General features: G+C 40.1%; 1 protein-coding gene across 4 annotated transcripts in view; it reads right to left on the bottom strand.

The window, feature by feature from the left end:
* The window catches only part of FNBP1L (formin binding protein 1 like), a 137104-nt gene extending 122392 nt beyond the window's left edge, over positions 1–14712 (bottom strand). For 2 of the 4 annotated variants that reach the window (XM_061411162.1, XM_061411160.1), the window contains exon 1: positions 14361–14623. In XM_061411162.1, coding sequence (XP_061267146.1) covers positions 14361–14384 — 24 coding nt within the window. In that variant the 5' untranslated portion in view covers positions 14385–14623. Of the gene's footprint in view, positions 1–14360 lie in introns of all 4 variants that reach the window. The other 2 variants (XR_009735352.1, XM_061411163.1) reach the window with 2 other exon arrangements.
* Positions 14713–24743: the final 10031 nt, after the last annotated feature.

Genomic DNA, 24743 nt, shown 5'->3' on the forward strand with positions numbered 1-24743 from the left:
TATTGCTATACATATACAGTGAAAAGGAACAAGCAAACGGATGCAGCCAAATAAGAGTTGTTAAAGAATTTACAGATAAACAAAGGGAACAGGCTAGAAGAATACATGTGGTAATGGATTACAGTTGGAGATATCAGGAAGAATTCATATTTAACTTAATATACAGACAGAGATGGTTAGCATAAAGAAATACTCATAAATACGTGTATATACATAGGTTAGTATACACATATATTTCTGTTTTATCAGCTGAGACTAAAACAAATAAAATACCAGTAACAATGAGCTCATCTAGCATCCATATATTGTTTTCTTTCTTTTCTTTACAACATTTAGCTTATTAGTTACAATCAAATATTTAAAATTGCATATTATATACAATAACATTGATTTAGAGATATTGCTTTCTTCACTTACACCATATATTGTTTTCTAATACCGTTCTCCAATAAAAGGAACAGGGGCTCTTTACAGAAATGGCTGATTCTAGGACTGGGGCAAGAAATATGCAAGATGAATCTGTACCATTTTGTAGTCCCAGAAAGTAAGGAAGTACTCTTAAAAAAATCCTTATTGATGGATATGTGTTACAGTAATCAACTGAAAGATTTCCCATTGACCAAAATTGGACCAATCTGAGTAAAAGAATAAATGAAGAACTGGATTATAACTCAAAGCATAAATATCCTTGAGTCCATACTGATATAAATAAATGATTGAATAAATTAATTAATGGGAGATAAGAAGCAAATCTTCCATGCAGAAGAATTCCAAATAAATTATGTAGACACTCCACCCTAAAAAGGGGAAGCCTAACCTCTCTCTCTTTAAGGGTGGGCTACCCTTACTGCAGAAAGTGAAAAGGAACTAAAAAGCCTCTTGATGAACGTGAAAGAGGAGAGTGAAAAAGTTGGCTGAAAGTTCAACATTCAGAAAACGAAGATCATGGCATCCGGTCCCATCACTTCATAGCAAATAGATGGGGAAACAGTGGAAACAGTGTCAGACTTTATTTTTGGGCTCCAAAATCACTGCAGATGGTGATTGCAGCCATGAAATTAAAAGACGCTTACTCCTTGGAAGCCAAGTTATGACCAACCTAGATAGCATATTGAAAAGCAGAGACATTACTTTGCCAACAAAGGTCCGTCTAGTCAAGGCTATGGTTTTTCCAGTGGTCATGTACGGATGTGAGAGTTGGACTGTGAAGAAAGCTGAGCACCAAAGAATTGATGCTTTTGAACTGTGGTGTTGGAGAAGACTCTTGAGAGTCCCTCAGACTGCAAGGAGATCCAACCAGTCCATTCTAAAGGAGATCAGTTCTGGGTGTTCTTTGGAAGGACTGATGCTAAAGCTGAAACTCCAATACTTTGGCCACCTCATGTGAAGAGCTGACTCACTGGAAAAGACTGATGCTGGGAGGGCTTGGGGGCAGGAGGAGAAGGGGACGACAGAGGATGAGATGGCTGGATGGCATCACCGACTCTATGGACATGAGTTTGAATGAACTCCAGAAGTTGGTGATGGACAGGGAAGCCTGGCGTGCTGCAATTCACGGGGTTGCAAAGAGTCAGACACGACTGAGCGACTAAACTGATCCATAGTGACTTCCTTTCAAAGAGTACAAGAAGGAAGGTGGGAGGAATCACTTTACAGTGGAGAAACCTGACAAACACTACTTCAGCCAGGAGACTGAGATCAGTATCAATAATGATAAATCTTGTTGATAATATATACCCTTTCATCCTATGAAAATGGCACATGATCATCCTCCCCAAAACCAGTAATCCCAGTCTGACCATGACTAAAAAAGCAAATTCCCAAAGAAAGGCATCCTACAATTTTACCTGACTAAAATGGTAGCTCAGATGGTAAAGAAGCTGCCTGAAATGCAGGAGACCCCCCAGATTCCTGGATGGAGAAGATGCCCTGGAGAAGAGAATCGCAACTCCCTCCAAAGAGGAGCCTGTCAGGCTACAAATCATGGGGTCACAAAGATTCGGACTCAGCTGTCAACTTTCACTTTCAGTACTCCTCTAAACTCTCAAGCGGATCAAAAACAGGAAAGTCCAAGAAAATGTCACAGACAAGAAATGCCTAAGGAGACATGGCAATTAAATGTAACGTGGAACAGAAAAATAAATTAGGTAAAAACTAAAGAAATTTGAATAAACTAAGCACTTTAGTTAATAATAATGCATCAATATTGGTTCATTAACTGTAACAAATGTACCATTCTAATACATGAATTTCAAGAAAAAAAATTTTTTTAAGTAACTGCCACTAACCCCACTGACTGATGGCCTCTTACTCTGCAAACAGTTTTATAGTTTGGCATTGTATCCAGGTGACCAAGAGACCTGGGAAATTACCAGAGATCTTCACTATTTCCAAGATCCAGGAAAACTTTTCACTCACAAATAAACTTGTAGACTCCTACTTCAGCACCCTTTCCTCAGTCCCTGCAGTGCCTTTACTCAGTCTGAGGACAGGTCATTTCACTATGCCCTGCCCATCAACTGTGGATACTTGCTCAAAACATTCGTCTGTTCTAGCAAGAGATGTCCGCAGGGCACAGTGTGCCGATCAAGAAGCAGCCACTGGACTGCAATGAAGAAATTTAAGTCCTTCACCCACCAGGTCTCTTAAAATGATGGTGGGCTGTGTTAGACCCCTTAAGAATTCACCTCTAAAATATCTGCTGTCACTTACACAGCTGCCTTTTATTAACTCCCATGCTATTATTCAACTATGTATGTATCTACAAATATATATACGTAGCTGGATATAGATGTGTATCTATGAAGCCATCATTAACTCCTTAGGGACAGAGACTATAAATTCTGTGTTTTGGGTTGCCTTATACTCTTTCTAATAGAATCCTAATTCTATCCAGGTGGCAATTTACCCAGCTTTGGACACTGAAACCTAAGGGGAAGTTTGCTGCAGGGTTTCTGAAAGTATATGCCTTCCTGATAAAGAGGCAGACATAGCTGATGTTCCTCTTTTCTTTTTCTATTTTTCCTTTCTTTTTCTTTTGGTCTTAATAGCAGACATGATGGTTGGAGCTACAACCATTGCGATGTACTCATCGCAATCCTAAGGAAAAGTCCAAAGCAGCTGCACAGATGCTAACTGACAGTGTTAAGTTTATAAACCCATGCCAGTGACTGCCTACCTCCAAATTGCTTGTCATATAAGACAAACTATTTAAGCACCTACCAGTAAAAAGAGGAATTAAATCAAGCTGTGGCTCCCAACACCATCAACAGCAATGATAAATATGACATCAAAAGAAAGACTATAGTTAACCTCCTGCACTGTCACAACAGGACTGGAAAAGAGAAACAGTATCTGAACAAGCCCAAGGTAAACTATAAAACAAAATCCTTTAAAAGACTTTTAACAGCCCAAACCCTAAACTTAGGGCATTATCAGAGCTCAGTATGTCCTAATCTTAACAGACATCTTTCCAGGGTCCTAAGATCACAAAATATGTAAGTCTGTTAATGAACCCCTGGCTTTCATGGTGGTCCACTGGTTAAGAATCCACCTTGCAATGCAGGGGACACCGGTTTGATCTCTGATCCAATAAGATCCCACACACTGCAGGGCAACTATGCCCATGTGCCACAACTACTGAGTCTGCTCTGAAGCCAGCAACTGCAACTATCGAGCCCACATGCCATGGCTACTGAAGGCCACACGCCCTAGAGCCCATGCTCTGCAAAAAGAAGCCACTGCAATGAGAAGCCCAGCCCACACACTCCATCTAGAGAGTAACCTCTGCTCTCTGCAACTAGAGAAAGCCCACAGGCAGCAACCAAAAAAAGGGGAAAAAAGCAATAAGGAAGCTTTGGATATTATGCAAGGATAATAAAACTAAACACAATAAAATAAAAACCTATCTTTAATATTCACAAATAACTAAGTTAAGATATTGCTCCAAGATGCAAGAAGAAGATGCTATTTTAAAAGTACATTCAGGGAAGTCCCCTGGTGGTCTAGCGGTTAGGATTTGGTGCTTTCACTGCCATGGCCTAAGTTCTAACCCTGATTTGGAACCTAAAGTCCCACAAGCTGCACAGTGTGGCAAAAAAAAAAAAAAATTCAGAAAACAAGCAAAAAACAACAAAAAGTAGCTCTTGGAAATTAAAAACGTAATAGCAAAAATTAAAAACTCAACCTAAGAATTTCCAGTTTCCAATAGTGGCAGGCTTGGTTATTTGAAGCATCTATGACTATTTCACTGGATAAAATCTTTAAAATATGGATAAAATCTATTTCAAAAATTTTAAAGCACCAAGACAAGTCAAGATAATAAGGAATTACAAAGTCACAAGTGAAGTAAAATTAGAATCCAGAAAGGGAAAAAGGCACATACCACCTATTTTGCCTTAAGGATATTTGCCAATCCTGAAAATCAGGATTTTTGTTTTAGTAACAATACAAGAAATGTTGGGAGAAATATCAATAACCTCAGATATGCAGATGACACCACCCTTATGGCAGAAAGTGAAGAGGAACTCAAAAGCCTCTTGATGAAAGTGAAAGAGAAGAGTGAAAAAGTTGGCTTAAAGCTCAACATTCAGAAAACGAAGATCATGGCATCCGGTCCCATCACTTCATGGCAAATAGATGGGGAAACAGTGGAAACAGTGTCAGACTTTATTTTGGGGGGCTCCAAAATCACTGCAGATGGAGACTGCAGCCATGAAATTAAAAGACGCTTACTCCTTGGAAGGAAAGTTATGACCAACCTAGATAGCATATTCAAAAGCAGAGACATTACTTTGCCAACAAAGGTCCGTCTAGTCAAGGCTATGGTTTTTCCAGGGGTCATGTATGGATGTGAGAGTTGGACTGTGAAGAAAGCTGAGCGCCAAAGAATTGATGCTTTTGAACTGTGGTGTTGGAGAAGACTGTTGGGAGTCCCTTGGACTGCAAGGAGATCCAACCAGTCCATTCTAAAGGAGATCAGTCCTGGGTGTTCTTTAGAAGGAATGATGCTAAAGGTGAAACTCCAATACTTTGGCCACCTCATGTGAAGAGTTGACTCATTGAAAAAGACTCTGATGCTGAGAGGGATTGGGGGCAGGAGGAGAAGGGGACGACAGAGGATGAGATGGCTGGATGGCATCACCGACTCGATGGACATGAGTTTGGGTAAATTCGGGGAATTGGTGATGGACAGGGAGGCCTGGCGTGCTGTGATTCATGGGGTCGCAAAGAGTGGGACACGACTGAGTGACTAAACTGAACTGAACCTTACGAGAGATATGGAGACAAAAATCAAAATCCGACAGCAACACAAAGGAATTTCAAGCCCTGAACTTGGTTTAAGGTGGTCCCAGAGTATTAAAAAGCAGAGACATTACTTTTCAACAAAGGTCCCTGTAGTCAAAGCTATGGTTTTTCCAGTAGTCATGTATGGATGTGAGAGGTGGACTATAAAGAAGGCTGAGTGCTGAAGAATTTATTGATGCTTTTGAACTGTGATGTTGGAGAAGACTCTTGAAAGTCCCTTGAACTGCAATATCAAACCAGTTAATCCTAAAGGAAACCAACTCTTAATATTCACTGAAAGGACTGATGGCTGAAACTGAAGCTCCAATACTTTGGCCACCTGATGAGAAGAGCCGACTCATCAGAAAAGATCCTGATGCTGGGAAAGATTGAAGGCAAGAGAAGGGGATGACAGAGGACCAGATGGTTGGATGGCATCTCTGATTCAATGGACATGAGTCTGAGCAAGCTATAGGAGATGGTGAAGGACAGGGAAGCCTGGCGTGCTGCAGTCCAAGGGGTCGCAAACAGTTGGATGTGACCGAGCAACTGAACAACAGACTAGGAGTGACCCCAGGCACATGGCAGAAGAAAATACAAAGCTTATACATACAATGGGAGTATGCAACATTCTTTACTATTTGCCGCTGCTCCTGCTAAGTCGCTTCAGTCGTGTCCGACTCTGTGTGACCCATAGACAGCAGCCCACCAGGCTCCCCCGTCCCTGGGATTCTCCAGGCAAGAACACTGGAGTGGGTTGCCATTTCCTTCTCCAATGCATGGAAGTGAAAAGTCAAAGTGAAGTCGCTCAGTCGTGTCTGACTCTTGGTGACTCCATGGACTGCAGCCTACCAGGCTCCTCCGTCCATGGGATTTTCCAGGCAAGAGTACTGGAGTGGGGTGCCATTGTTACTAGTAAATGTTAATAGTAAAGAATGTTGGTATAAGTCAACATCTAACATCTTAGATGGTCTAAGTCCAGAAAATTATTCAAAAGCAATGGTTTCTTTGTTTATTTAAAAGCTACTTACCATAGCAGTTTCAATGATTTTTATTTTTATTATTTATAATGGAAAAAAATCTCAACTAGCCACCATTAACATTTTTTTAAAATCTATCAGAATCACCTTATAATTTCTCTACTCTGAAAATCAATCTTTTATGTTTTCCTAATTCATTTAACTCTCAGACCACTTACATTCACATTATTCATACATAATGACCCATTAATAGTCAAAGCATGTCACAGACATTGTTCTCATTTTTAGAATCCAAAGGGCCGTCAAATAGGCTATATATAAGATAATCATTTGCACTCAAATAATCAAGGAAATGAGAATTCAACACCTAACTTAACTGAGAAACTTCATGTGAAAAAACAGAATTAAATTTCAAATTATAAAAAGGGCCCCTAGTATTAAACAAAAATAAGAGAAATATACATGTCAGGGGGGAAAAGCACTAAAATAACCTTCATTTTGACATGATTTGATGATAGAGTTCTTAGCAATTCACTAATTCCCTCATTCAACAAATCTTTCAGTGCTTATTACATACCTATTCCTTTTCTACAAATTCAGAATACAGCAAGAACACAAAAGGAACAAAACAGATGACTTTCATGGTCCAGAAACAACAAAATAATGGTGTGCCAAAAATAGGAAAATCTGATTCTATACATTTTTATTGTTCAACATGCAACAAATATATACAAATATTGCACATATTTCACAAGGTACTGTTTAAAGTGTGACTAGTTCTCTATCAAGAACTTATATGAACATTGCTAATATATGGAACAAGTTTGTTTCCTATAAAACAAAAACATTTTATATAATATTTTCCTACTAGTTTTTAATATACAGCAAATATGACTATGTTCCTCAAAAAGAGGATTTTTTTGTTTTTTGCTAGTCAGATGCAAATGTTTAAAGTTGAAGGTTATGAAATAAGATACTATTTGTAAGTACACACAGAAGATGCTCCATTATTACAAACCATTATTGTTCTCTTGTCCTATTTTCTGCCTTCACACAGGGGCTGATAAGAAAAAATAAGCAGAACAGGCTTTTAAAGTTTCCAGCCAAACCTATACTTTATAGATTGGGGGAAGAAGAGAGTGCTTTTCTTTTTTTTAAGATAAAAGGGAGGGGAGTGGAAATGAGTGGTTTAAGGAAGTAGCAATGAAGAGGAGACTGGCTTACTCTCCAGCCTCCACCTTATTATTGTTAGGAGAGAATAGCAGCATAAGTAAGTGTCTCCATTGACTGTCGCCCTCCTTAACTAGTAACAACAGTAATACAATGTTGAACACAACAATTTCTACCCAAAAAAAGGTAATGTAAGACATATTTATACCATTACTATTTTCCAAAGACTTGAATATGCAAGAAATAAATATAAGGGGGTAGTCCCATAAGAAAGGTAATATCCAGAATGTATACTCTAGAGGGAGGGGGTTAGGAGGAACTGGTCAACAGAGGCTATTCTGAACAGTGATATCAATATACGGGAATATTCTAGAGTTAGGAAAGTAGTATCACCTCAAAATGACTCTAATTCATAAGTCTGACATTATAAGCCTTAATAAATCTTACCATACATCGCATTTCCCTGGTGGCTCCGATGGTAAAAATCCGCCTGCAATGCTGGAGACCTGGGTTCAATCCCTGGGTTGGGAAGATCCCCTGGAGGAGGGCACGGTAACCCACTCCAATATTCTTGCCTGGAGAATCCCTATGGACAGAGGAGCCTGGCGGGCTACAGTCCATGGGGTCGCAAAGAGTCGGACACAACTGAGCGACTAAGCACACACATCACATAGTGTTTCCCCATAATAGACACTCAATCATTACTTCATTTTTTAAACCAAATTTCTACAGTACTTTCACGGCCTTTGAAAAAACAATGCAGCTCACAAGATTAGGACTTTTCTTTGTCAGCCGTTTCTAAATAAGTATACTCTAAAAAAATCTTAAGTAAAACCAAGATTTGGTCTAAACACTAGAGACTACAATGGGACCAAACTCCTTCGAGCTATAAAAATCTACATGTGGTCTATGATTTCATCAGCTATTTGGGTTTTTCTCTCCCTCTTTCAGTTTTTCTGTGATATAACTGACATGCATCACTATATAAGTTTAAGGTACAGCATAATGATTTGACTTACATAGATCACAAAATGATTACCACAGTAAGTTCAATGAACATCATCCCATACAGATACAAAATTAAAGAACTAAAAAAAATTTAACCCTTAGGATTTACTCTCTCGACAACCTTCCTATATAACGTTGTTTAGCTGTTAAGTCGTGTCCGACTCTTTTGCAACCCCAATGACTGTAGCTCTCCAGGCATTTCTGTACATGGGATTTCCCAGGTTTATAATAGCCAGGACATGGAAGCAACCTAGATGTCCATCAGCAGATGAATGGATAAGAAAGCTGTGGTACATATACACAATGGAGTATTACTCAGCCATTAAAAAGAATACATTTGAATCAGTTCTAATGAGGTGGATGAAACTGGAGCCTATTATACAGAGTGAAGTAAGCCAGAAGGAAAAACACCAATACAGTATACTAACGCATATATATGGAATTTACAAAGATGGTAACGATAACCCTGTATACGAGACAGCAAAAGAGACACTGATGTATAGAACAGTTTTATGGACTCTGTGGGAGAGGGAGAGGGTGGGAAGATTTGGGAGAATGGCATTGAAACATGTGAAATGTCATGTATGAAACGAGATGCCAGTCCAGGTTCAATGCACGATGCTGGATGCTTGGGGCTGGTGCACTGGGACGACCCAGAGGGATGGTATGGGGAGGGAGGAGGGAGGAGGGTTCAGGATGGGGAACACATGTATACCTGTGGTGGATTCATTTTGATATTTGGCAAAACTAATACAATTATGTAAGGTTTAAAAATAAAATAAAATTAATTAAAAAAAAAAAAAAAAAGAATACTGGAGTAGGTTGCCATTTCCTTCTCTGGGGGATCTTCCCAACCTAGGGACTGAACCCACGTTTCCTGCATTGGCAGGCAGATTCTTTACCACTGAGCCACTAGAGATACCTTCATATAGAATATACAATACTGTTAATTATATTTACCACATTGTACATTATATCCCTGGTACTTAAAACTAGAAGTTTATACCTTTGGACTGTCTTCATCCAATTTCCTTCCTCTCCTCCCCTACCTTCACCACGAATCTCTCTGTGAGTTTGTTTTCTAAGTGTAACTTATCTACAACACTATGTTAGTTCATTATATAACATAGTAATTCAGTATTTCTAAACATTTCTAAATGATCACCACAGCAAGTCGAGTTACCATTTCATTGGCTATTTTGGCAGTCACATCATCAGGTGAATTTACAAGAACTACCTTTAGAGGTCAGTTTTTTCCCAATCTGTAAAAACTATTAACCCAAATACTACAACTTGAGTTCATCATTTTGGCTTCAGATCATTTAGACCTTCAATTGTTAATAACTAGACCACCTAAATTTATCATCACCTACTAAGGCTTTCGGAACCATAAAAGCTTCCTCAAGGATCCAATTATTAATCAGTAATCAATACTCTCGGAGAAAGCAATGGCACCCCACTCCAGTACTCCTGCCTGGAAAATCCCATGGACGGAGGAGCCTGGTAGGCTGCAGTCCATGGGGTAGCTAAGAGTCGGATACGACTGAGTGACTTCACTTTCACTTTTATGCATTGGAGAAGGAAATGGCAACCCACTCCAGTGTTCCTGCCTGGAGAATCCCAGGGACGGGGGAGCCTGGTGGGCTGCCGTCTATGGGGTCACACAGAGTCGGACACGACTGAAGTGACTTAGCAGCACCAGTAATCAATACTCTGGGTAATGCAATGAACTATTAATTCAAGTGGGCAAACATGTATGATCACGAACAGTCAATGTATTAGTGAAAACAAAAAGATTAACCCAGGCCCTACACTCAAGGACTCAAAAGCTTAGTTTTACACGTTTACAATGTAAGTGTTAATACAGAACTGCTACCAAAGATAGGAAGTATTAAAGGGTAAAGACTAGAAGTGTAAAATAAAGAATTCACTGAATCTATCAACCAATGCACATTTTTTAATTTCTTCCAAAAAGGTATCAAGAGCTTTGTCATATGCACCTAGCTAGAAATATGATGAACATAATGATGGCTTTCAAATTATACACTCTGAAAACTAAGGGCCAAAAATCATAGACCAGGAAACTAAGGCACAAAAAAGGTTTATGTATCCCTATAAATTAAGTCAGACATTTGAACCTACTTCCTAATTTCCAAACTAGTTCCCTCATTTCCCTAATGAGGAGAGAGCAAATTTTTTAATAAATCAGGATATGAATGTGACCTATGCAAACATTTTTTTCTATCTATATATACACTCACAATCCATACATAAACTGATTTTTTTTTCTCATTGACCTTTAACTTGCTCCTCAAAAGACTAAAAAGCTATCGCCTAATAAATAAAAGATAGGACTTCTCCAATTTCTAATTTCCTTATTTGTAAAAAGGGCTAATCATTACAAAATCTATGCTTTGCAAAATTATTAATTCATATTTAGACTTCTCTATCTACCATTCTTCCTATGGCAATAAAGAAATCAACATAATAAACAATGCATTCTGAAGAAATGAATGTCACCTCTTTGAGTGATACCACCCAGAACACAGAACCCAGAACTGAGTCCCTAGCATATATTCACTACCTTACTTAAACGCCCATTTGGAACACAGGAAATCTCTTAAAGCATAATTTATTACCAGTTAACTTATATCCCCAAACAAATATCTGACACAACCAATTTAACCTATTACTATTAGTTCTGTACCCCAGAGTCAGTATTAGAATGGTTTAATTTTATAACTTTATTCTCAAGTTTAACGTAAGACTTAAGATAGCAATAAACTCCAATGAATATTATAAGAAATAAACAAGTTTGAGTGCATAACTGCTTTATCATATTTTCTTTTGTTAACAGTATGTTCTCAGTGAGGTTTAACTTTGGGACAATAATGTGATCCTACAGATGAAAATAATATTAAGAACTGATTTCTCAATTCAAATTTTCAGTAGAATTTTCCCAGCCTCAAATTCCTCAATGGCAAGAGCAGGTGTTTGTTACAATCATATCAAACCACAATATCCTTATTCAAAACTGCGATTTGTAAAAATAAATAAATAAAAACAACAACAGGAAATCTACGCCTTGCCAATGCAAGACACAGGTTCAATCCCCGATTCGCCAAAATCCCACATGCAGCAGAGCAACTAAGCCCATGCTCCACAATAGCCGGAGAACAGCAATACTGAGCCCACCTGCCACAACTAAAACCATTTGTGCCTAATTTTGAGGTACCAGAGTCTGAGTCAATCTAGTGCATGCTTTGCCAAGCACACAGGATTGGCAGAGTGGGGATACGGGTGCGGTGACAGAAGGAATCCAAATTTCTTTACCAGACCAGGAATTCAAGTATGAATGCTTCAAATAGCTTCTTTATCATTAAATCATTGTGAATATGGGTCAACCATGGAATTACATTCTTTTATTAATGTTTCCCTGACATTAATTTTGCTTGAACCTGGGGCTTCCCAGGTGAGTCCCTGGTAAAGAAACAGGTTCGATCCCTGAGTCAGAAGCAGCCCTGGAAAAGGAAATGGCAACCCACTCCAGTATTCTTGCTGGGAAATTCTATGGACAGAGGAGCCTGGCAGGCTACAGTCCATAGCGTTGAAAAGAGTCGGCTACGACTTGAACACGCACGCCGCAACTATTGAAGCCCACATGCCCTAGAACCAGAGCTCCACAAGTGAAGCCACTGCAAAGAGAAGCCCCTGCTCTCTGCAACTAGAGACAGCAACAAAGACCCAGCACAGCCAAACTTAAATAAATAAATAACTGTAAAAACCCAGGAAATCTACTCAAGTTTTTCTAAGGCCTCTTCTGGTGCAAACAGTTCTCTATACCAATTTCTACTTACTTAAGGTGTAAGCATCCAGTTGATATTAGTTGATTCCATGTTATTTAATTCCTAATATTTCCCTCAAACCACTAAAAAAAACAAGTTAAAAAACCTGGATATATGAAATTTTAAGAGAAAAATTAAATTTTTTTATTTCAAAAGGATACAAAATAATTTTTAGGTATAACAGAAATTCCCACCTCCTCTATGATTTACCTTTTTAAATTGCTGAAAAACTACTCAAACGCTGAACGTAAATCACTGAATTAGGAGACAGGTAACTGCTTCTGATTGTATTATATTTTTAAATTAAAATATTTTTAAAGATCACATTTTAGTCTTCACTAAAACATTTTGCTTCTCCTTAAAATTGTTTTTTTTTAATTGCTTTTCAACAGTGTTATACAAAGCAATTTTTTCCAGTCTAAATTAAATCTAAATAATATTCCTCCACTATTTTATTAGTTATATACTTTTTAAAGTATTCTGCTTACATTCTTCCTTCCTCTGAAACGTGGATCATATAAGCATGTAAAAATAAAAATATTTTCTAATTATAAAATTGGAAAATAAAACATGTTCATCTCCTTTAATTAGGACAAACTATAATCAATTATAGAATGTCCTATGTCAATGGAAGAGATCAATAATGCCTGAGACTCTAACCAAGTAAAAAATTAAAGCTCACATAATTTACTACACAATCCTCCCCAAAACAGGTATAATTAATTCTATCTAAGAACGTAAATGGAGGGGCCCCTAGGGTATTTTCTCTTGGGCGGTGTGTTTACAGAATGGGCAAACACTTGCTTAGAATGTTGCAGATTTCTGGGCTGGCTTAAGTTCATCAACTAGATGAACTCTAAAGTTCAATTCTAAGATTCCCAACTGTGAGTAAAACGCGAAACATAATAAACATTGTGCCCTTCAATTAACCGATCTGCCTTCACTGCCACCCTAACTGGATGCATGGAGACAAAAAACTTCTTTCTCTTGCAGGAGATACTGGTTAACAAAAGGCAAGGAAAACATGCACAGGTGGGATAAAAAGGCGGAATGGCTGAAATCAGGAGGATCTCGGGACAGCGCCCCCACGTTCGTCCCTCCGCGGCACCTGAGAAATCACTGCCCGCCACACCTCCACCCTTCCCGTGGAGGCGTCACGAGCCAATTCTCTAACCTATTACAGTCCACCCTCACCTGGCCTGACACTGGGCATTGTCTAGAATCTTCAGCGCCCAAGAAAGGCAAGTAGGAAAAAGAAAGAAAAGCGAGAGGAGGAGTGAGAATAAAGAACAACGGAAGGGAAGTAAAGCAATCGGGAAACCGCACGATCTGGGGAAAACTGGCTTCCCCGTCGATCACTCAATTTAATTCAGATCACAAAAGCCACCCCCCCTAGCTCAAGATAGCAGCCAGACGTGGCCCAGCTAGAGTCCCCGAAGCCACTCCGGTCAGAGCAACGAGACACGGAGAGGGAAATGGGCGTGTGGGCTGGGCCTGGCTGGCCAGAGGCCGGACTCCGAACAAAGCCGCCCGGCTCCCCCTACCTGGGGCTACGGCGGCGGGCGGTGCCTCGCGGCTCCCTGCGTCGCCCCGGTCCGGAGACGCCCTCGCCCCAGGGACCCTCGCCCGGGCTCTGGGCCGCGGCGAGCCCCCTCCCCGCCCGCGAACAGCGCCCCTTTGGGACAATGGGCCCCCTCCCCCGCCTCTGGGAGGGGAGGTACAAAGGCAGAGAAGCGCGGCCCGGCACGGAGCCAGGCGTCCGGAAAGTGAAGGCGAAGGAGAAGAGAGAGAAACCCAAAGGATGGCGGCGGACGCGGCAACCGGCGGGTAGCTCCCCCGGCCGTCCAATTCGCTGCCCTCAGCCCCACCGCCGCGGCAGGGGCGGGAGCGCGGACCAGCAGCCTCTCAAGCCCTGCCTTGAGGGAAGAGGGGTTCGCACACAAAGAACAGCAGTACCCCCACCCTCTGCCAGCGCCGGGGACCGCCCGACGCGCTCCGGTCGCCGACGCCTGCTCAGCCCGAGTCCCTCCGGGGCCAGGGTCCGCGCGGGCCGCCCCTCTCCCCGACTCACCCACAGCTCCGTGCCCCAGCTCATGGTGGATCCTGAGGCGACTCGAGCCGCCTGGCTGCCCGCTGTCCGTCCGTCCGTCGGCTCTGCCGTCAGTCTGCCCGACCTCCCACTGGCGGGCTCGCGGCTCGGCTGCTCAGCCTCCAAAGGTGCCGCCACCGCCGGGTTCCCCAGTGAGTGAGAAAGACGCGACTGGAGGAGCCGTCGCCGACGCCGCGTCCCCGCCTCCCGGAGCCGGCTGGGAGGGGGCCAGGGCCGAGGGGAGGCGGGACGCGGAGAGGGGAGGGGGCGGGGCGCGATGCACCCTGGGATCTGGGCGGACCGGTGCTTGCCCGCCAAGGAGGGCAGGGTCCGCTCTGACTGGAGGGTCTACGGTTCGCACAACTCTTCCTTCCCGCCCAATCTCTGTTTCCCCTACCTCCGGGCTCGGACTGTCCCACCGCCGCCAGAGCCACTCGAATATCTGTCTCCAAAAAGGAAAGGGAGAGAAGGAAAAGTCGCCCACCGCCCTTCTCTGCCGTGTCCCCTTATATGAGGCGGCTCTTTACTGCCTCTTGCCTCCTCCGCTTGGGAGAAACCCAGACAAGGAAACCTCATCCAAATCCTTGGGTTTAGATTGTGGAGAGTTGTATTTTATTTATAAGGAAAAAAAGTCTTAATGGTTAAGGTGATCTTGGGAATCACTAAAACGTGTAGAATGTCAAATATAAATGCAACTGTGCCTCTGATTCTGGTTTTAATAATATTTCTATAAGTTCTGCCAGGAAATCATAAAAAGAAGTAGATCTTTCAGCATTCATTTGGGATTGTTGTGATGACAGGAGTCTTCCCTGATAGCTTGGTTAGGAAAGAATCCGCCTGCAATGCAGGAGACCCGGGACAGGAGATGGAAGATAATGGAAAATGTGACCGGAGGTGTGTCACCTGCAGGAAAAAAGAACTGAGTTTGCCCCTTTTCTGGAATGGGTACCTCGCGCATGGGGGTTGGATAAGAGTCAGATTCCTAACCGGTAGCTCAAAGAACCTATTCCGAACTTCGGATATCTTTCACTCAGAATATCGCAACCTTGGATGCAGGGCCACCATTTCCTTTTTTCTCTGTGGAGTTACTTCCCGGCCTTTCTGAGTAATCATTAACCGCAGTCAGCAAGTTTGACTTGTTGCTATTAGACATCAAAATACGCTCAGCAACTTCCTCACGAATGCTTGAGCATTAATTACTTGTCTCCTAATCACACACACACACACACAGAGTTCAATCCAGTCACTAGTAGTAGAGCACTCCTCAGAGTGTCTTGACAGCTGAGTGTTTTTAAGTTCTCCCACTGACTAGTCAGCATTTGAAACTCCTCCCCTATTATAGGGCCTGCTCAGGTGTCCCAGTCTCTTTCGCTTTAATCTTTGTTCCTGCCTAGCTGTACTTCCTCCTGGGTTTGAGGTAAATATCCTGAGCCTTCCTGACTGTCCAGCCACCACTCTTGCTAAATTGTTTGCCGCAGTTCTCTGAGTCCAGCTGGAGCATACAAATACCCTCTTCCAAGTGGGTTATGGCCAATATTTAAATGCTGAAGTGTGCTATGCAGTGAAAAGGCTGTTAAGCATTGACTAAACACTTTTCTCTTTCCAACATTTTTCTATTTATATCACCTAACACTGCTATCCACCTCTCCTCTCCCTTAAAAAAAATGGTGTGTTTTCCCTTCAAAAGTAAAATAATCTACCGTTCACAATAGAGATTATCCTCAACCATACTGTTTACACAATTCCCCAACTGTACATAAAGTCTTATTTCCTAAATGAGCGTTTTTCTTCTTCCAAAATTTCTGAACAGAACTCCACACTTAGAACAATTAATTTCTCTTCAAAAAGTTAGGTTTGGGACCATCAAATTCAGAAAAAAATTTTGTTAGTCTACATTATCATAAAATACTATAGGAACATTTTGGCTAACAAACACCCAGAGGTGTTTTACACACACATATATAATCACACACAAATATATATTAGCAGCATGGCAGCTTACAAGGCTGTTGATCTTTGTCATAATCAAAATACATTGGGTACTAAATTATTTTTGTATACAAGATTTACTCTTTATGGACCCATGACCAGATAATTTGCAAGCAGTTCAAACACATCATTTTATCTCTAAAAAAGGTAAAACATAACTTTTATCATCTTGAAAGCAAAGTCTCTTTCGTATAAGAGCAATCTATTATTAATATATTCCAGATATTACCCCCAAATCATGTTTTGCATCATTAAGTGATAAAATTCTGTCAGACCAATTATATCTTTTTGCTGCTTGACCTACTTTGGGAATTCATCACCAGATAGTTTCTGTAAAACAGAAACTACATATTTTTTGAGGTAATCAACACTAAGAAGGAATCGAGGGAATAATATTCTAAATTTCTCTATATATTTTTACAGTGGAGCCAATCTACTGGTTAAACTTGAAGGGGCTCAAATTACACAAGCTTATTAGCAATTTAAAAAATTATTATACTGTCTTCCTATTTATTATGAAAAGTAACTGTCATTTAATGCATTGTATCCTCGGGCATATATTTGAACTCTACTCCATGATAAGTCATTGAACTGTTGCATTTTCTTTTGCATATTTTTATCATGTATTAATTAAAATGTAAGTCCCTTTTATAATTCTTTATGTTATAAACATTTTGCTAATGCTCTTTCAGTTTCAAATTTTCCAGGTATAAAAGGCATACAGATGGCTAACAGGTACATGAAAAGGTGCTCAACATCATTAATCATCAGAGAAATGCAAATTAAAACCACAGTGAAATATCATTTCACATCTGTCAGAATGGCTATCATCAAAAAGAACACAAATAAATGTTTATGAGGATGTGAAGAAAGGGTACCCCTCACACACTGTTAGTGGGAATGTAAATTGCTGCAGCCACTGTGGCAAACAGTGTGAAAGTTTGTCAAAAAAACTAAAAATAGAACTACCATATGACCCAACAACTTCACTCCTGGGTAAATAATCCAAAAAAAAAACAAACCCCACAAATTTGAAAAGACACATGCACCCCAAGGTTCTTAGCAGATATATATATAGATAGATAGATAGATACAGATATATATGGCGGGGGGGGGGGGGCTTCCTTGGTGGCTCAGCAGTAAAGAATCCTTCTGCCAATGCGGGAGACACGAGTTCAACCCCTGGGTCAGGAAGATCCCCTGGAGGAGGGCATGACAGGCCACTCCAGCATTCTTGCCTGGAAAATCCCATGGACACAGCATTCTTGCCTGGAAAATCCCATGGACAGAGAAGCCTGGCAGACTTCAGTCCGCGGCGTCGCAGAGAGTCAAGATGCGACTCAAGTGACTGAGCACATACACACAAAAATATATGTGTGTGTATCACAATACACATTCCAATCCCAAAGAAAGGCAATGCCAAAGAATGCTCAAACTACCGCACAATTGTACTCATCTCACACGCTAGTAAAGTAATGCTCAAAATTCTCCAAGCCAGGCCTCAGCAATATGTGAACCGTGAACTTCCTGATGTTCAAGCTGGTTTTAGAAAAGGCAGAGGAACCAGAGATCAAATTGCCAACATTCACTGGATCATGGAAAAAGCAAGAGAGTTCCAGAAAAACATCTATTTCTGCTTTATTGACTATGCCAAAGCCTTTGACTGTGTGGATCACAATAAACTGTGGAAAATTATGAAAGAGATGGGAATACCAAACCACCTGACCTGCCTCTTGAGAAACCTATATGCAGGTCAGGAAGCAACAGTTAGAACTGGACATGGAACAACAGACTGGTTCCAAATAGGAAAAGGAGTATGTCAAGGCTATTTATTGTCACCCTGTTTATTTAACTTATATGCAGAGTACATCATGAGAAACGCTGGACTGGAAGAAGCACAAGCTGGAATCAAGATTGCTGGGAGAAATCTCAATAACCTCAGATATGCAGATGACACCACCCTTATGTCAGAAAGTGAAGAGGAACTCAAAAGCCTCTTGATGAAAGTGAAAGTGGAGAGGGAAAAAGTTGGCTTAAAGCTCAACATTCAGAAAACGAAGATCATGGCATCTGGTCCCATCACTTCATGGGAAATAGATGGGGAAACAGTGGAAACAGTGTCAGACTTTTTTTTTTCTGGGCTCCAAAATCACTGCAGATGGTGATTGCAGCCATGAAATTAAAAGACACTTACTCCTTGGAAGGAAAGTTATGACCAACCTAGATAGCATGTTCAAAAGCAGAGACATTACTTTGCCAACAAAGGTTCGTCTAGTCAAGGCTATGGTTTTTCCTGTGGTCATGTATGGATGTGAGAGTTGGACTGTGAAGAAGGCTGAGCGCCAAAGAATTAATGCTTTTGAACTGTGGTGTTGGAGAAGACTCTTGAGAGTCCCTCGGACTGCAAGGAGATCCAACCAGTCCATTCTGAAGGAGATCAGCCCTGGGATTCCTTTGGAAGGAATGATGCTAAAGCTGAAACTCCAGTACTTTGGCCACCTCATGCGAAGAGATGACTCATTGGAAAAGACTCTGATGCTGGGAGGAATTGGAGGCAGGAGGAGAAGGGGACAACAGAGGATGAGATGGCTGGATGGCATCACTGACTCGATGGACGTGAGTCTGGGTGTACTCCGGGAGTTGGTGATGGACAGGGAGGCTTGGCGTGCTTCTATTCATGGGGTCGCAGAGTCGGACACGACTGAATGACTCAACTGAAAGCTTATATAATATCATGCATCAACTATACCTCAATTAAAAAATTCCCAACATGAATTTCCTTATTAAGTCAGATTGTGCAACACAGTTATTCACTGCTACATTCTGAAATATACAACAATTTACTAGTCCAAATATATCAACCTCCAAACATAAATCAATCACTTGTCAAAATTAAATTTTTGCAAAAGTTTATTCCATGTATTGATGTAAAGTTAGTAAAAGTCTTATAAACTTTTTTGAAAAAAGTTGCCAAAGATAAAATTAAACTTTAGATCAATTTAATATTTGGAGCATAGAAAAGTTTTCAATGCATGCATGCATGAATGTCCAATCCATAAACGATTACAAATCATACAGAGGCTCCACCACTGAAAGCAAACAATCTCTAGCATTGTTGTTGTTCAGTTGCTCAGTCATGTCTGACTCTGCAACCCCATGGACTGCAGCACGCCCCACTTCCCTGTCCATCACCATCTCCCAGAGCTTACTCAAACTCATGTCAATTGAGGCAGTGATGCCATCCAACCATCTCATCCTCTTGTCATCCCCTTTGCCTCCTGCCTTCAATCTTTCCCAGCATCAGGGTCTTTCCAATGAGTCAGTTCTTTGCTCAGGTGGCCAAAGTACTGGAGCTTCAGCAACAGTTCTTCCAATGAATATTCAGGATTGATTTCCTTTAGGATTGGATGGTTTGATCTCCTCGCAGTCCAAAAGACTCTCAAGAGTCTTCTTCAACACCACAGTTCAAGAGCATCAATTCTTTGGCACTCAGACTTCTTTATGGTCCAACTCTCACATCCATATATGGATATATATCTCTAGTGTGAACAGTAGCAATTCCTTTCTTGCCATTCAAATATCTTAAGACTATGTCTTAAAACTAAAAATATAGAGGCACTGTCCAGAAATAGAATTCTTACCTACATAGGATGGCCAGAACAATCAAGCTAAAACTACCATTAGGAAGAATATCAAAGCAATGTACTTGACACCTGTGTTTTAATGCTTCAAATGTAGCAGCACACCAGAAATGCAATCATACTAGAACACTGATTCACACAGCCAAATGAATAATGGTACTGGCTAGTTAACAGTAATCACTACTTTTCTACACTAACAGTTTTCCTAAACAAAAATTGGAAGAAATTCAAATGTCAAGAGCATAGTTTAAGATGAAGAGAAAGAAAGAAAACCACCAATTATTTTGTCTTTGGGTGTTCTGCTCTCCATTATTGAATCCAGTTAAATCATTTTATATAACTGCTTTAATGAAATTTGGCAAAAAGTAAAAGAAATTTCTACATAAATCATATGGAATGGATTTGCTTAAAGAGGTAACTCATTTCCAGTTTTCTATGGTAACTATTTCTTTCTTACTGGTCATTAGAGAACTGTGTAACTCTGCGTGCTACAGTCCCTGGGGTCTCAGAGTTAGATACCACTAAGCGACTGAACAAAAAGCATTTAGGTATTCATTTCAGTTAAATTCTCCTTACAGTTGGGAGACCTGATAGAACAAAAGTAACAGATTTCTTCAGGTGTTTATTAAACCTTTGCAAGCCCATTCAAAATTTCCACTAATTAAATGTTTAAAGTATTCCCTTTTTGCTGTTGTAGTAGGATTCTTTTGGGAGGGGGCCGGTCGACAAAATTTCAAGATATACACATCAGTTAACAAAAAGAACACTTAGTTCTCTATTTTCTTTTTATAAAATCCAATCAGATGTATCATATGCACTAATAGAAATAAAACCAGCTTTTATATGCTCATAAGGGACACTTGTTAAGTTCTCAGGAATTTTGCAAACAGGTTGTTTAAAATGTTAGATTAGCATCTGTCATGGTGAGAGTGTTCATGCCACAGAAATTGGCAAATATTATAAATCAGGGTTTTTTTTTTCCCTTGGAGAACTAATTACTAAACCTCAGCACACCACTGTTTAACCCAATGCGTATTATCAGTGAAGGAAATGAAAATAAAGTATTAGCTACTAAGTGGAATAATAAATTTTAATTTTATTGAGTCCAATTCAAATGTATTTGGAATACACAGGATATAACCAGATCATAATTTTTTCTTCATTTCCTATGTAACAGAATCATACCCACTATGGTAACCCTTGTTTCTGTTGTTGCATATTAGGATTCTAAAATTTGTAAGTCTTTTTCATTTGATATTTATTATTATTATGTTATTGATACATTTTAGAAGTTATAACTCACAATTTTTCATCTTCCTTTTCAGGATTTTATACTACTTATGCTTCAGTTCAGTTCAGTTAAGTCGTTCAGTCGTGTCTGACTCTTTGTGACCCCATGAATTTCAGCACGCCAGGCCTCCCTGTCCATCACCAACTCCTGGAGTTCACTCAGACTCAGGTCCATCGAGTCGGCAATGCCATCCAGCCATCTCATCCTCTGTCGTCCCCTTCTCCTCCTGCCCCCAATCCCTCCCAGCATCAGAGTCTTTTCCAATGAGTCAACTCTTCACATGAGGTGGCCAAAGTACTGGAGTTTCAGCTTTAGCATCAGTCCTTCCAAAGAACACCCAGGACTGATCTCCTTTAGTATGGACTGGCTGGATCTTCTTGCAGTCCGAGGGACTCTCAAGAGTCTTCTCCAACACCACACTTCAAAAGCATCAATTCTTCGGCGTTTAGCTTTCTTCATAGTCCAACTCTCACATCCATATATGACCACAGGAAAAACCATAGCCTTGACTAGTCGAACCTTTGTTGGCAAAGTAATGTCTCTGCTTTTCAATATGCTATCTAGGTTGGTCATAACTTTCCTTCCAAGGAGTAAGTGTCTTTTAATTTCATGGCTGCAATCACCATCTGCAGTGATTTTGGAGCCCAGAAAAATAAAATCTGACACTGTTTCCACTGTTTCCCCATCTATTTCCCATGAAGTGATGGGACCGGATGCCATGATCTTCGTTTTCTGAATCTTGAGCTTTAAGCCAACTTTTTCACTCTTCTCTTTCACTTTCATCAAGAGCCTTTTTAGTTCCTCTTCACTTTCTGCCATAAGGGTGGTGTCATCTGCATATCTGACATTATTGATATTTCTCCCAACAATCTTGATTCCAGCTTGTGCTTCTTCCAGCCCAGCATTTCTCATGATGTAGTCTGCATATAAGTTAAATAAGCAGGGTGACAATATACAGCCTTGACATACTCCTTTTCCTATTTGGAACCAGTCTGTTGTTCCATGTCCAGTTCTAACTGTTGCTTCCTGACCTGTATTTAGGTTTCTCAAGAGGCAGGTCAGGTGGTTTGGTATTCCCATCTCTTTCATAATTTTCCACAGTTTATTGTGATCCACACAGTCAAAGGCTTTGGCATAGTCAATAAAGCAGAAATAGATGTTTTTGTGGAACCCTCTTGCTTTTTCCATGATCCAGTGGATGTTGGCAATTTGATCTCTGGTTCCTCTGCCTTTTCTAAAAACACCTGGAGTAACAGGCAAATTTGGCCTTGGAATATGGAATGAAGCAGGGCAAAGGCTAATAGAGTTTTCCCAAGAGAACACACTGGTCATAGCAAACACCCTCTTCCAAAAACACAAGTCACCAGATGGTCAACACTGAAATCAGATTGATTATATTCTTTGCAGCCAAAGATGGAGAAGCTCTATACAGTCAGCAAAAACGAGACCGGAAGCTGACTGTGTCTCAGATCATGAACTCCTTATTGCCAAATTCAGACTTAAACTGAAGAAAGAAGGGAAAACCACTAGACCATTCAGGTATGACCTAAATCAAATCCCTTATGATTATACAGTGGAAGTGAGAAATAGATTTAAGGGACTAGATCTGATAGAGTGCCTGATGAACTATGGATGGAGGTTTGTGACATTGTACAGGAGACAGGTATCAAGACCATCCCCATGGAAAAGAAATGCAAAAAGCAAAATGGCTGTCTGGGGAGGCCTTACAAATAGCTATAAAGGAAGAGAAGCAAAAAGCAATGGAGAAAAGGAAAGATATAAGCATCTGAATGCAGAGTTCCAAAGAATAGCAAGAAGAGATAAGAAAGCCTTCCTCAGCGATCTGTGCAGAGAAATAGAGGAAAACAACAGAATGGGAAAGACTAGAGATCTCTTCAAGAAAATTAGAGATACCAAGGGAACATTTCATACAAAGATGGGCTCAATAAAGGACAGAAATGGTATGGACCTAACAGAAGCAGAAGATATTAAGAAGAGATGGCAAGAATACACGGACAAATACTCTAACACAGAACACAGAAGAACTGTACAAAAATGATCTTCACGACCAAGATAATCACGATGGTGTGATCACTCACCTAGAGCCAGACATCCTGGACTGTGAAGTCACGTGGGCCTTAGAAAGCATCACTATAAACAAAGCTAGTGGAGATGATGGAATTCCAGTTGAATCCAAATCCTGAAAGATGATGCTGTGAAAGTGCTGCACTCAACATGCCAGCAAATTTGGAAAACTCAGCAGCGGCCACAGGGCTGGAAAAGGTCAGTTTTTATTCCAATCCCAAAGAAAGGCAATGCCAAAGAATGCTCAAACTTATGCTTAATCAAATAATATTAAGCACTGACTTAATATTACTTCTTTTCATAATAAAGATTATTTAATTAATCAATAAAAGTTACTTCTCAGTAGACTTACAGTAGTAATCATTTCAGGATGTATACAAATGCAAATCATTAGGCTGTATACCTGAAACTAACGTTGTCAGTTACACTTTAAAAAAACACCTTTAGGCTGGTTCTCTTCCTCCTTGTCCAAACCCAATTAGCTAAGATTTTAATGCTTATTTTAAATACCAAAATATCTCAGACTTTAGATATTTTAAATTCTTTGAAAGAAAAATGATCTACTATATATAAACTCTAGAATTTTTTAATTTTAGTGACCACTTTGTTGGTCACTATAATTATAATACAGTTTTATAATATATAAATTTATATATTATAAATTTATCATAGTTTTATACTATATAAATTTATATATTTAAATTTATAATACAGTTTTATCTCATTAGAAAAAACAACAAGTTAAAGCCACATATTTCAAAATAAGCCAACAGCAATCCAATTTCTGGTTAAATTCCGAGGATTGGCTTTAGCCTGAAGAGGCTGGTCCTATAGTTATAAGAGGTCATCTCTAATACAGAACAATCTACAGAGAATTAGTTGAAATAGCTACCAGTAGGTCAAAATGTTCTGTAGAGCTGCCATATGTAGCAAAAATATAGGACTCCCCGTTAAATTTGTTTCAGATATTGCAATTATTACATGGAACACAGTTACAGTAAAAAAAAAATTATTTGTTGTCTATCTGAAATTCAAGGTTAACTGGACATCCTCTTTTTTATCTGGTGGCATTACTAAGTATGCAGGCTGATCCTAAACACCCTAGGTCAGGGACTCTCAACCAGATGAATTTGGACCATGGGTTTGAGGGAGTTGGTAAACACTTGAAATGGGACATAAAAAATTTTAAATAACTGCCTATAGCTTTTTCTGAGGAACAAAAGCATAGCTTTTTTCAGTGGCTCTTAATGAAGAATTTGTTTCAAAATCTCTTGGAGATTTTATTTAAAAATTTGTGCTTGACAAGGTTGAGAGCATCGGTAAGAGGATGCTATCATTTTTGTTTCAAGGGAGGAACTT

This window comes from Bos javanicus, chromosome 3, assembly GCF_032452875.1.
Source record: "Bos javanicus breed banteng chromosome 3, ARS-OSU_banteng_1.0, whole genome shotgun sequence".
In the NCBI taxonomy this organism is placed as follows: domain Eukaryota; kingdom Metazoa; phylum Chordata; class Mammalia; order Artiodactyla; family Bovidae; genus Bos; species Bos javanicus.